This window comes from Branchiostoma lanceolatum, chromosome 14, assembly GCF_035083965.1.
Source record: "Branchiostoma lanceolatum isolate klBraLanc5 chromosome 14, klBraLanc5.hap2, whole genome shotgun sequence".
Lineage (NCBI taxonomy): Eukaryota > Metazoa > Chordata > Leptocardii > Amphioxiformes > Branchiostomatidae > Branchiostoma > Branchiostoma lanceolatum.
The window spans coordinates 13,393,383-13,405,987 of NC_089735.1; the positions used below are offsets into that span (position 1 = coordinate 13,393,383).

General features: G+C 42.2%; 2 protein-coding genes across 3 annotated transcripts; both read left to right on the top strand.

Annotated features, from left to right (window-relative positions):
- The first annotated feature begins 1,945 nt into the window (after positions 1-1,945).
- LOC136448653 (uncharacterized) lies at positions 1,946-4,830 on the top strand. Of its 2 annotated transcripts, none has more exons than XM_066448291.1 (3): positions 1,946-2,011; positions 3,759-3,964; positions 4,558-4,830. In XM_066448291.1, exons 1-3 carry the CDS (start codon positions 2,003-2,005, stop codon positions 4,799-4,801), a joined length of 459 nt encoding a protein of 152 aa, XP_066304388.1. In that variant the 5' UTR covers positions 1,946-2,002; the 3' UTR covers positions 4,802-4,830. The 2 variants fall into 2 exon arrangements, with proteins under 2 accessions (XP_066304388.1, XP_066304389.1); XM_066448292.1 differs by lacking the exon at positions 1,946-2,011 and adding an exon at positions 2,672-2,804.
- A 3,938-nt stretch (positions 4,831-8,768) lies between these two features.
- LOC136448613 (uncharacterized) lies at positions 8,769-11,794 on the top strand. Its single transcript, XM_066448250.1, has 3 exons — positions 8,769-8,903; positions 9,519-9,706; positions 11,372-11,794. The coding sequence occupies exons 1-3, from the start codon at positions 8,889-8,891 to the stop codon at positions 11,619-11,621; spliced, it is 453 nt and encodes a 150-aa protein (XP_066304347.1). The 5' UTR covers positions 8,769-8,888; the 3' UTR covers positions 11,622-11,794.
- The last annotated feature ends 811 nt before the right edge of the window (positions 11,795-12,605 follow it).

Genomic DNA, 12,605 nt, shown 5'->3' on the forward strand with positions numbered 1-12,605 from the left:
TAATGAGTTTCACTGACGTCTGGAATTCCCAGTAGTGACTCATCGTGGAAAATAAAAGGTAAACACCCAACCTCAATTTTGGGGTGTTCCATTCATTTCAACGTCACGACAAAATCTTCTAATTTTGATTGTAAAATCACAACTCTGAACCGACTGTCTTCAGATACAAGTTCCGTCTATATATCATCGGCGTTTGTAGTCCACCACACAATTATTAAGAGACAAAGAGTCATTTCACGGCTATATTTCTGTGAGACTATTCTGTCAATGTCCCTCCCCAAAATGAATGGTATAGTCCAATTTTCATACGGTGATGAAATCATATGCAAAACTGTGATACAGAATCGGTCGTTCGTGTTGTATTCACTTGTGCACGACGACTTTCTTCTTTACAAATGACTCGGTGTTGAATCATTCATAACAAATAGGCGGAACTTCGTGACCTTTGCCCTGGACCTTGGACATTTCCCGCCATTTTACTACATCACCAACCCGTAACGCGATTTTGTCATCACGAACAACATAGAAAGAGAGAAATATAAGAAATGGTGACGAAATTGACAAATTTTAGTGCCCAAAATCGAATACTGAGGCGTCATGTGACGTTGACGTTTTGCGACGATGTGTCAACCAGAGTGCTCAATTCCCTGTAAGAAGAATTGTAGTTCCTTCTTTTCATCATCTGTAGCCAGGGAACTGTTAATTTTTCCATAACGTTAACTTCGCTTTTATGGACACTTGTGTATTCCAATCCACTGCTACGTTTTCCTCAAAGGTGTCATGACGCCCCTTTCACCTCACTTGCGAACTGCAGCAGGTTGTTCGCAACGCCGTTCCATGTAAGGAAAGAAATTGATTTTGTCTCACAATTCCAATGTTCGACGATCATATTGATTCAAACACTGTAGCAGAAAAAGGTACAATATTTCAAAATACATCCGTAAAGCGTGATGTTCTTTCACGAATCTAGTCTTTTGTGATGATGACATAAATCTTTATAGAGGTCACCAACTGAGTTTCACATTGCTTGATAAAAGGAAAATGTCCGTGGGAAGGGATACTTGCGTCTCCTACTAAAGCCGCCTACTACATGAACAATAACATGGAAGTCTCTTTTTTAGCTTGTTACATCACAATGCAACTTAAAATCGTTGATTTTGATATCAGACATGGGTCGGGACTTTCCCCTAACGACACCTTGACACTGACTGTTCCGTCTAAGATTTCACTCTTAGTCTAAATTCGATCCCTTGAAATATAGTGTTCATATTCGGTGATACAGAAACCTCGGAGACAAAAGAGAATATTTTCCTGGTGTGATTTCAGTATAGCGCAGGAACGGAACTTGATGGGGACCCCCCTCCCCACCCCCGGACAAACCCCCCCTCTATTGAAACATGCCGTTGATGAAATCACAAATGTAAAGACCCAAATGTTCACTGGAAATGAAATGGTCACTGAAACCATAATGTTCTTGATGAAATAACTAAGTAGATAGTATAAGAAAGATATTTTTTCAATGCCAATGATCAACGTGAACCGGCGACAGGCTGGCTCTTTGTAACCACTTTGTAATGCTTACGTTTCTGTGGGCTATGTCCTGAGTAAATAACACAGGGAGCGACTACTGTAAATAGGTGTTTTATGAAGAATCTAGTCGTGAAAAATAACATACATTCGGTGTTTGTTTTTACTTCACATAACAAACTTAAATACAAACTACGTAATTTTCTCTTGCATGGGAAAATATAAAATACTGAAGTGAAATTGAGATGATTCAACTGTGTAACATGTTAACAGTTTATAAAAAACCTGGAAAGAACAAACTTAAAGCCTTAACTAACACACAAGGGGATTTCCAAAATACCTAAGTGTTGATGCTTGATTTATATCTATGAAAAGGGATATCATAAGGGGAATTCTTGCGAGAGGTTATATACCACTGCCCAACGTTAACAGCAGCGACTCTAAAACGCTAAAACATTGGTGTGGGAACGTAGCTATGGCTAAGGTAAGAAATTACATTACTTCTTTGTGGAAATCTGTTACATAAGCCGAAGGATTTCACTTTTCTATGTTTTAAATATATTTGTTTGACATATCACGCTTTCGAATGGGAAGAACCTTTACCTGGACATACAAGTGTATCTCTTGAAATACTCGACCAATTCGGCTTTGGCAAAAGCACACGTTTGTTTTCAGTCTTTACTTACCTTCGTCAAGCAGGTTATGTTTTTGGTAATGTTTGTATGTTGGTTGTATATGTATGTGAATGGACAGCATAACTCAAGAAGCTATGGATATAATGAAATTTGGTGTGTGGTTAGGTCTTGTCCTGTCAAAGACATGGTTAGATTTTTTTGGCCTCCTGGCGGCTGTCCTGTGTACTGCAGAAAAACTTCCGATTTTGATGTCCCGTTCAACCATAACTTACACCAAGTAAAATCGTGTGCCTGCTCTACGACTTTGCCCTATGTGACCACAGGTTACAGAGCGACTTTAAAAGTCTGCAAAAGTCCCAAACATACCCGTAGGAAAGTCCCAAGCGACTTAAGAAATACTTAGTTTATTACAGTACACCTTAGACATCTAGATCTGTTCAAACTTGCCCAAACTTCCGTTGACTTGCGTAAGCGGGGTAACAAGACAGACCAGCATTCAAACTCTTGGAGTTGAGACGTGCCGCTTGTAGCTCTCTGTAGTAACCAGCTATCGGACATACGGCAGTCGTGTGTACCAGCACATCGATCTGTTGTTGAAAATTATTCAGTTGTATTTCCTAGTCTACAGCTATTGACATGCAGGTAATATTTTGTTTAATTTCTTGACTACATCCGCGCAAACGGTATGAACATTGCGACGGGGCGGGGGTGTCATCTGTGTAAAAATTAGGGTGCTTTTGTTGATGATTTGGGGACAAAATCTGTCTTTCAGACGATATACACGGCTGAACCGTGCTGATATTACAATCGTACTTAAATTTACGCCACCCCCCACCCCCTACTCCCACGAATCGTTACGGCGGTTGGCTTACTTTCGTTTCTACGTTTCAGCGCAAGGATGGACAGCCGGTTGTCAATGGTCTTTTAATCATTGGAATTTTCTAGAAAATCGCTGATTTGTAGTCAAGTGAAATATCTAGTAAAAATTCGAGACGACTTACATTGGTAGACTTGACACGACGTCACGCGATGGCTGTTGGGTCACGGTGGGGCTTTCCAATGACAAGCGGGAAGTCCCTCGGCCATTCCATATTCATTTTGGGGGTGTCAGGATCGGCCAATGCTATTTTGTTTTGTTTATATTGTTTGTTTGTATGGTATACCCGGTAAACCGCATGAAGGCGTAACACACCATGCAGGATTGTACTGAATGAAGAGTGCAAGCTGCATTTCCGGACAGATTTATGTGATCCACACACACCGGGAAGGACCCCTACTCGATAAGTGGGTTTGGTTCTTTAACGTGCTCAAGGTGTGGCTCTCCTCAAACACGGGACCTCCATCTAACGTCCGAGGGACGTCCCTAACCGAAGCTAGGTACTCATTTTCACCTGAGTAAAGTTGAGATGGTCAACGTGTAAAGTGCCTTTCCCAAGGGCACAACGTCAACGGGACAAATCAGGGAACCCCGGATTCGAACCCGGTATCTCTGGGTTCTGGGGCCAAACACCCTGCCACTACGCCACCGCGACGCCACTATTGTACTGTGCGAGGCGTTTTCAAACAGAGTTAAAAGACCGAATTTTTTGCCCACAGATTATCCTGTTGCTAGTTGCAGCCGTGACTGTGTTGTCTGGGTTCATCGAAGGTAAGCCGACTAAGTGCAGATCTATCCTGCGGAGAAGTAACCCGGGTCCAGGCGGATATGCTGTCCTAACTCAGGAGCAGGTGGATATCATCGCACCCCTGCTGCTCAACCTAAAAACGCCGGGTCGACACCATAATAAGCGCCTGAACAAAAGGTAATTGTTTTGTATTTACTCCATCCATCCACCGATCCATCTACCTACATGTACCGTCTGACAAAACATTGGACCACCCTCCTAAAAGCAGGACCCCTATCGCTCGATTCGTTGGCTCCCTCGCGTAGGGGCCCTGCTCTTTAGCCCCGGTAGACACGGTTCTGACAGTTACTGACAGTTGCTCATGAATAATTAATGAGCTATCCTTATTTGGCACAATTTGGCGGTTGATTTGTTCTGAACCGAAAGTAACGATGTGAGACGTAACCTGATTGGTTGATAGCTTCCCAGCGTCCTTTGTGCATTTGCTCTAGATGAGGTTTAGCAAACCCTTTGATTGGTTGATCCTGTTTTGGTGGCGACGGCGCCAGAACCGTGCCTACCAGGGCTAAAGAGCAGGGCCCCTACGCGAGCGAGCCAACGAATCGAGCGATAGGGGTCCTGCTTTTAGGAGGGTGCATTGAACTAGAACTACCAAATATTGTCTAAAAGTTGTATTTGGACTTCCATGCTATCGGCGTTATGATTAGCTAAGCTGACAACTTTCTTGTATATGTATCATTGATAATACATAACTTTTGTTCTGTAACCAGGACTGATGCCCCCTTCCGGATGTTCAGAGACTGCAGCCCTGACAGGATCCCAAGAGACATCAGCGTCGCTCGTTGTCGAAGAAAGACATGCAACAATGGTAGCTGGGTAACGGGCTACACATACGCACCAAAGCTGGTGATCTGGAAAGCTACGGTCGACGGCGAGCTGCAGTACCGGGCCCAATATGAACAGGTCCCGGTGGCGTGCGTGTGCATGACACCGCGCACGGCGCGTCCGGGATGAACTAAACTGCCTTAGGGCCCTGTCACACTTTTGCGCGCGTATACCCGTTACGTGTGAGTTGCGTATTGACAAAATTCAATACGCAGCCGTACGCACAACAGTTGTGGAATTTTTCGATTATTTTGACGAATGTGTGACTCACATTTCATTATTCATATGTTAGATGTGCCTCACACATACATTAAAATAATCGAAAACTATCCGATAACTTGCTTATTAGCGTAATTTCGTCCATACCCTAAACTATCATGCCTACTGGGCCGTATTGTGCGTATGCCGGCGTACATAAAACTTACACAAATCGAATGAGATGCATGTGAGATGCGTATTGTGCGCACGGTGGCGTATGGAAAAAAATGTCAATGCGCAACTCACATGCAACGGGTATACGCACAAGTGTGACAGGGGCCCCCTTTTTACCAGACGGCGATTGCTGAGCGGCCGTTGAGCGAAAGTTGAATTTGTGTCACGCTTGTTTTTATAGCTGGACTATGATGCGCGATGTAAAAGTGTGATTAAAAATGCAGCAAAACACCCAAAGCTTCTTTGAAAAATCATTCTTTATCTATGAAATGTGTCGAGCAATCTGTGAAATCTTCGCTCGCTCAGCGGTCATATAGTCTGTAGTGGAAAGGTGATTGATTTTTCAGTATTGCTGTGATCGCAGCTATTTTGTCATCGTTATCATTGTTATCACGATCTTTTCTAATTTATTACATTTGTACTTTCATATTTTGTTGTTATTAGTGTACTTCTTGCGTTTCTTACTAGGAGACCATTCGCGCAGAGAAATTAAGTTGTCTACTCGAAAAATTGTAATATGTGAATCTAAATGAAAAGATATTAAGATACATAAGATAGAAAAGTAGTGTGAAGTGTACCAAGAAGAGCCAACAAAAGACTAAAGATGGCGTAACGATATCCGAAACATCGTTATCACAGAAGATTACGAGATGTATTTAAGTTAACCATTTTGCAGCACAACCTTTGTTGTGAACAGATGTTACTTTTTCAATATTTTTCTATAAATCTGTGTCAAAGTGTATTTTTCAAAAGATAGTATTTTTGTATGTGTACTAAGTTATTTGTACCTTCTAATGTTCTGTCCATCGATCAGACCAATCACACTAGTTGTACCAACCTGCGGTAGCTATACAACCTGGAGATTTAGATTAAACGTGCTTTTTTAGATTAAACGTGCTTTTTAGATTAAACGTGCTTCTTAGATTAAACGTGTCTTTTAGATTAAACGTGCTTTTTAGATTAAACGTTCTTTTTAGATTAAATGTGCTTTTTAGATTAAACGTGCTTTTTAGATTAAACGTGCTTTTCTCACCTTACCTGACCGGGTAAGGTGACGAATTTTTTTTTTTTTTTTTTTTATTCGAAGAAAACATCAAATAATACAAATGAAGTGACATAGACGAAGTGGCGGCGGACTCAAGTTGCACTCAACTTATATTCTCGCCGTCACTAGTACATTTTGTAAAATAAAATGTTTGACAAGACGTGTGAATAAGTGAATGAATACATGTAGATACATAACAGAAGCCTAGCTGGAACGTGAGTCCAAAACTCCCCTCCCAGAGGACGAAACGCAAAAAAGGACACATATCTAAAAACTTTTAGTTGCTGTAATGTAATCTTGGGTAGCTAACATGATTTTCTTGTTGATATCAGAAGAACAAAGCAAACTACCATGTAGAATTAAGAGCTGTTTAACGTTGTCAGAGAGGGTGTTAAAACTAATTATGTGCCCGATGATCCCAGAAAGCTTGCCGAAGAGAACTGAAATTTATTTGGGGTCACAACTCCAATATTCGGAACAATGTGGTAGTCACATTGCTTCAAACATTAGAGAAGGAAAAGGTACAACGTTTCAAAATACATCTGTAAACTGTGATGTTATTCTACGAAACTACTTTCTTGACGCATTAATCTTTAAAGAGGTAACGAAAATTTCACCTAAGAGGAAAATGTCCGTAGGAATATATACTTGCGTCTCCTACTAAAGCCGTCTACTATAAAAACGTGGGAGTCGGCGTTTGTTTGTTACATAACAACGTAATTCAAAACCTTTGTCAGTAAAGCCGTTGTAGGTATTACAGCAAAAATATCAAACATGGGACGGGACTTCCCCCTTTAACCTGGGGTATGAACACCTCGACACTGACTGTTCCGTCTAAGATTTCACCCTTTAGTCAAGATTTGATCGCTTAGAATATAGCGTGCTTCATCGTCGGTGATTTATATATAGAAACCTTGGAGGCCAATGATTTCCTGATGCGATTTCAGTAGCGTACGCGCAGGAATGGAAACTTGATGGGGACCCCCCTCCCCACCCCCGGACCGGAACTCCCCCTCAAACATACCGTTGATGTAATCACAAATGTAAAGACCCAAGCTGGACATGAAATGATCACTGAAACGAATAAGTAACCTTTAGATACCAGAAAAAAATGTGATCAACTATGTTCTTCAATGCCAATGATCAACGTGAACCGGCCACAGACTGGCTCTTTGTTACCACACTCTACTTTGTAATGCCTACGTTTCACGCTAGCTTAAGGTCTCATTCATGAGTTTTTTTGCCCCATAGGCGTATATTATAATACGTGTTTTACACGGGCGCGTTCGTAATGAAGATATAGAAAATGTGCCAATGTTATTCATTCTTTGTTGAGAACATTTACCCTAGATCATGTGAAACAATTGTTAACATGCATTTTCACTACATACAATCTCTTTTTATAGCAATTACAAACTGCACTTAGCTACACCCCCAAAAAGGGACTTTCCAGCTGTAAGCGCATGACCGCATCACGTACGATGCCCTGCTGTGTACGTCCGACCTCGCGCTCGGCTGCCGAACTTTAACTGCTAATTTCTTGAGTTACAAACAAGCTTTCATCAGTTTGACGCTTGAGATCAGTCGGGCTGGCTAAAAGGGAATTTCCCACTGATATAAACACACGTTCATGCAGCCGTTCATTTTTTTGGCCACGGATTCTTTTAGTACCCACTCGGAGTAATACATGAATGAGACCTTATGTGAGTTATGCCCTTGAGTAAGTGACTTACGACTACTGTAAACAGGCGTTTTATGAAGAATCTAGTAGTGAAAAATAAAATACTTTCGGCGTTTGTTTTCACTTCACATAGCAAGCTCAAATACAAACTACGTAATCTTCTCTTGCGTGGGAAAATATAAAATACTGAAGTGAAATTGAGAGTCAACTGTGCAACCTGTTTACAGTTTATAAGACTCGAGACAAAGGAAAGAAAGACTTGAAGCTGTAACTAAACAACGAGGGGATTTCTAAAATACCTAAGTGCTGATTCACATCTACATGTAAGAGAGGGGATATCAGAGGGGAATTCTAGCGCGAGGCTAAGCTTATATAAACTACGGTATGGCAACCGGTGACTTTAAAACACTTGCGTCTGGTGCCATGGCGAAGGTAAGAAACTTTCTTTGTGGAAAACTAAACCCAAACTCATAGTACATGTACTTCTTTGTGGAAAGCCAGACTAAACTAATTAAAAAGTAGTAGTTCCTCTCTGTGAAAAACTGTTACATAAACCGAGGGTTTAATTTGTTTATTTGTCATATCACATTTGATTTTAAGATTTTTTTACGCGCTCTGAATGAAAGTTTACTTGAAAATGAAGGTTCTTACTACCCCCTCGGAAATATTCACAATATTCTTTCCCGTTCCTTAAACTTATTTATATGTGCCCCAAACATAGCGCTATAAGTGTAAAACGGGACCATAAATTATAGGCTGGACGACATTTGGTTAACGCCCGCAAAAGCCATTCAGTGCCTACGGGTGGGGGAGGGGGTGTTCCAATCAAGCTGCACACGTAATAGGCCAATTTTGCCCAGACATGTCCATAAGAAAAATTCCAGTTACATAGCGTAAGCAATCTTGGTGCGTCATCAGATGCCAACACAGACAGAATTTCGATTTCTTCAAGATAGACGTGCTTCTTGCAGCTCTGTAATCGCTTCCCCCGCTATCGGACATACGGCCGACGTGACAACACATTGATCTGTTAAGACTGTTGTTTTTACCTTTCAGCTATGGACATAATGCAGGTAATGTTTGTTTTTTTTGCTTGCCGACAAGAAATACAAATGTGGTGACTGCTGTCATCTGTGACACACTTAGAGAGCTTTTAGTGACTCAAGACTTAAATTTGCCGTTCTTAAGGCGGGTGCCAGGGTAGCTTCTACCAAATACATGACCGAATCGACTCGTACTGACATTGCAACTGTAGTAAAGTTGCCATGTTCCGCCCTCTATATTTCCACCCAGAATTCTACTTGACTTACTGTTGTTTCAGGTGCAAGGGCGGAGAGGCAACCTTCAGCGGTCTCTTTGATTTTCCGGAATGTTCTTAGATACTCATTACCATATAATGTTCAGTGAAAATGTATAGCAACTTAAATGTCATGCCAGCAAAGTGACCGTTTTATTCGCGTAACTCAGCTGCGATGACTGTCGCCACTTGCAGGGACTTCCCAACTGGATAATTCTTACAATTACTATATTGGAAAGTCCCGGACAATTCCGATCACTCCATTGGTATCATGGGGGTGTCCAGGTGCGAATACGTTCGAACACAATACAATACACACAAACTGCATACAAACGTACAAATGAAAGCTACAAAAATGATCTTACTTTAAAACAAAAAATTCTATTCGCAGATTTGCTTCATGTTGGTTGTAGCTGTGCTGGCGTGTGTGGGCGAACTCGAGGGGAAACCCCTGAAGAAAAGTGACCCCGGTCCGAACGGTTACGTCATCCTCACGAGGGATGAGGCTAATCTCGCGAGACCTCTGCTCCAGCTGCAAGTGGACAGGGTGCGGCGCCAGATCCGTCGTCTTTCAAAAAGGTGGTTCTTTTTTAGTTACAAGAATATTCCTTAATCAGTGACTTAGAAAAGGTAACGAGATACGCACCTCCAAATTTTCGATGTCTACTGTACATCTTGATCACGGAGTCACCTAGTCTCGCGAGAACACAAGACTAGGGCGAGTCTCGTGTTCTCGCGAGACTAGGTCAAAATTTGGAGATGCGTATCTCGTTACCTTTTCTAAAGTCACTGATTAACCCTCATACACCCGAACGGGGTCATTTTTTACCCCAGGCATGGATTTTGACGTGCTACTTGAACATGTTTGATCTGAAAAAAAATTCATTCCGTGACTTTGTCAGTAGACATCTTTTCTAACCTCTCCTAATTTTCTAGGGAGATCGGCACAATACTGTTGACATTATATAGGAAAGTCTGTGTTGAGTCCGCTGGGGTCATTTTTGACCCCAGCAAAAATAATGTGCTGTTTTTGAGACCTGCCTTCTGTAACTCCTAAACTACTTATTGTATGACCACCAAAACTTCAGAGGATGATGCACATGTGAATTAATATGACCAGAACAAATTTTATGTCATAATGACGTAATATGACGTCATCATGACGTAATTTTATGTTATTTTATCCGCCATCTTGGATTTTGACCAATGACGTCATCAGATCAGCATAAAATATTAATTCTAAATCATAAAAATTACATTGGATTACATAAGATGATAACAATGTCAGAAAATACATTTGGCGCACTAACAAAGCCTCGAAACGACATTTTTTAAACTGAAATTAGCAGATTTGGTAAAATATGCCTGTCAAAAACCTGTTGCCATGGCAACATCAAAAACGATGAACTTACTTCATTAATCTGAAATTTTTGTTAACGACATTTTATGAAACGTCACCAAGTTTGGTGGCTCTCGCGTAAGCTTTTAATTAGTTATGCAACATGAAATTTGGCGTGAGCTTCAAAAATCCCCTCCTGGTCTCAATAGGAATAGCTCAAGATGTGGTCCTTCTGATCTTTTTTGCATAAATTATGATAATGAACGGGAATTTTTCAAACCTAAACATGCTAAAACATTTCTCTTACATTGATGAAGCAATGTACGGATAACAATCAGCGAAGAAAGTGAAAAGGGAGATTTTACTGAACAAATCATTTTGGGGTCATTTTTGACCCCGTTGTCATTTTAGTCGTAAAATAGGTTTGGGTGTATGAGGGTTAAGGAATATTCTTGTAACTGTTATTACACGTGACTGATGAATCTCTTCAGCGGTTCTTTTTTACCTTCACCAGATTATGTTTTCGGGTCTGTGGCTCTGTTAACAGGATAACTTCAGAAGTTGTGGATGGATTAACGATGTTTGGTATGTTGGTGAAATAAAAAAAATGATTACATTACGTCGAGGCCCTCTAGCGGCTATCCATGGTACTGCAGCAAGAGCTCCGGTTCTCATATCTCGTGTTATGGGCAAGCTGTAATCATGATATTTAGAAATTAGATAATTAGAAGTACGCAGTACATATCGATCAATCTATCTTCTAACCTTATCAACAGCAGATGTAGCATGACCAACATACAGTGTAACGCTCTGCTGTAAGTCTGATGTTATAGTCAGTTCAGTTGACGATATGTGCTTTCTTCTATCGTTAATAGATTATGCATGTTGTACACTGTTGGCATTAGGACTGGCGTCCCCTGTCGGATCGTCATAGACAGCAACCCTGACAGAATTCCCAGAGACATCCCCGTCGCTCGCTGTCCCAGATCGAAAAGAACGTGCGACAACGGTAGTGGGGTAACCGGCTACGTCTACGCGTCATGGCCGGTGATCTGGAAAGTCCCGGTAGACGGCGAGCTGCAGTACCGACCCCAACAGCAACAGGTCCCGGTGGCGTGCGTGTGCATGAGACCGCGTACGACGCGTCCGGGGTGAATTGAATTGCCCCAAACCTAGCCTCCGTTGTAGTCCTTCCCACTAGCGATTTTTCAACTTATCGGGTCCATGTTCTTTGGCTTGGGGGCCGTATCTGCTTGAGGCCCCGTATCTGCTTGGGATCACAGCGGTTACAGGATCCCAAGCAGATACGGGGCCTCAAGCAGATACGACCCCCCCCCCCCCCAGCCAAAGGACCTGGTCCATGGACCCGATAAGTTGAAAAATCGATATTTGGAAGGACTACAACGGAGGCTACAAACATAGCCTCCTTTGCAGGCCTTCTACTAAGTTTTCGGCCGGAGCGCCGGCGTTTGTTTTCACCTGAGCTGGTCCATGTTGAAAATCACGAACAAGTGCTCCCCCCCCAAAAAACAAACGCCTGCACTTCTAGAAGGCCTGCAATGGAGGCTTCCCAAAACCCCTGTCACACATTGACAACCTTCCTACGACTATGCTCCCTGCCACTCCCCGGGGAAGGTTGGGAGTAGCCTGATGCCCATCCTATTCGAAATCTAGATCCAGTTCGCTCCTCTGATCGCATCGAAACAGAATATGACTTTCCTGAAGTATCCTGACGTGATCCGGAACCTAAGATCCGGAAGAATCCTAACGGATCCGGGGCCGTATAGTTCTTGGCAGGCTAATGCGCATCCAAATATTGGGATTTTGGATGCCCATTAGCCTGCCAAGAACTATACGGCCCCGGATCCGTTCGGATTCTTCCGGATCCTAGGTTCCGGATCACGTCAGGATACGTCAGGATCCGAGGCCATTTCGTGCAGTGTAATTTCTCAAACTTTATAGTCAGTCGGGACAAACGATGTGCATAGACTAGTAGGCAACATCGCCGGCCGATCAACTATGAACTAACTCCCGATTCACGACTAACTCCCAACCACGTACGGTCTGGAAACTTCGACAGGCCATGGTCGGCTATGTGTGACAGGGTATCTATAAATTATCTATAGCTATTTTCTTGTC

Bases quoted from the DNA above. Each gene is read 5' to 3' on its own strand.
- LOC136448613 (XM_066448250.1), top strand. The intron at 9,707-11,371 runs GTGGTTCTTTTT...TGTTGGCATTAG, and splicing joins ATCCGTCGTCTTTCAAAAAG to GACTGGCGTCCCCTGTCGGA.
- LOC136448653 (XM_066448291.1), top strand. The intron at 3,965-4,557 runs GTAATTGTTTTG...TTCTGTAACCAG, and splicing joins AATAAGCGCCTGAACAAAAG to GACTGATGCCCCCTTCCGGA.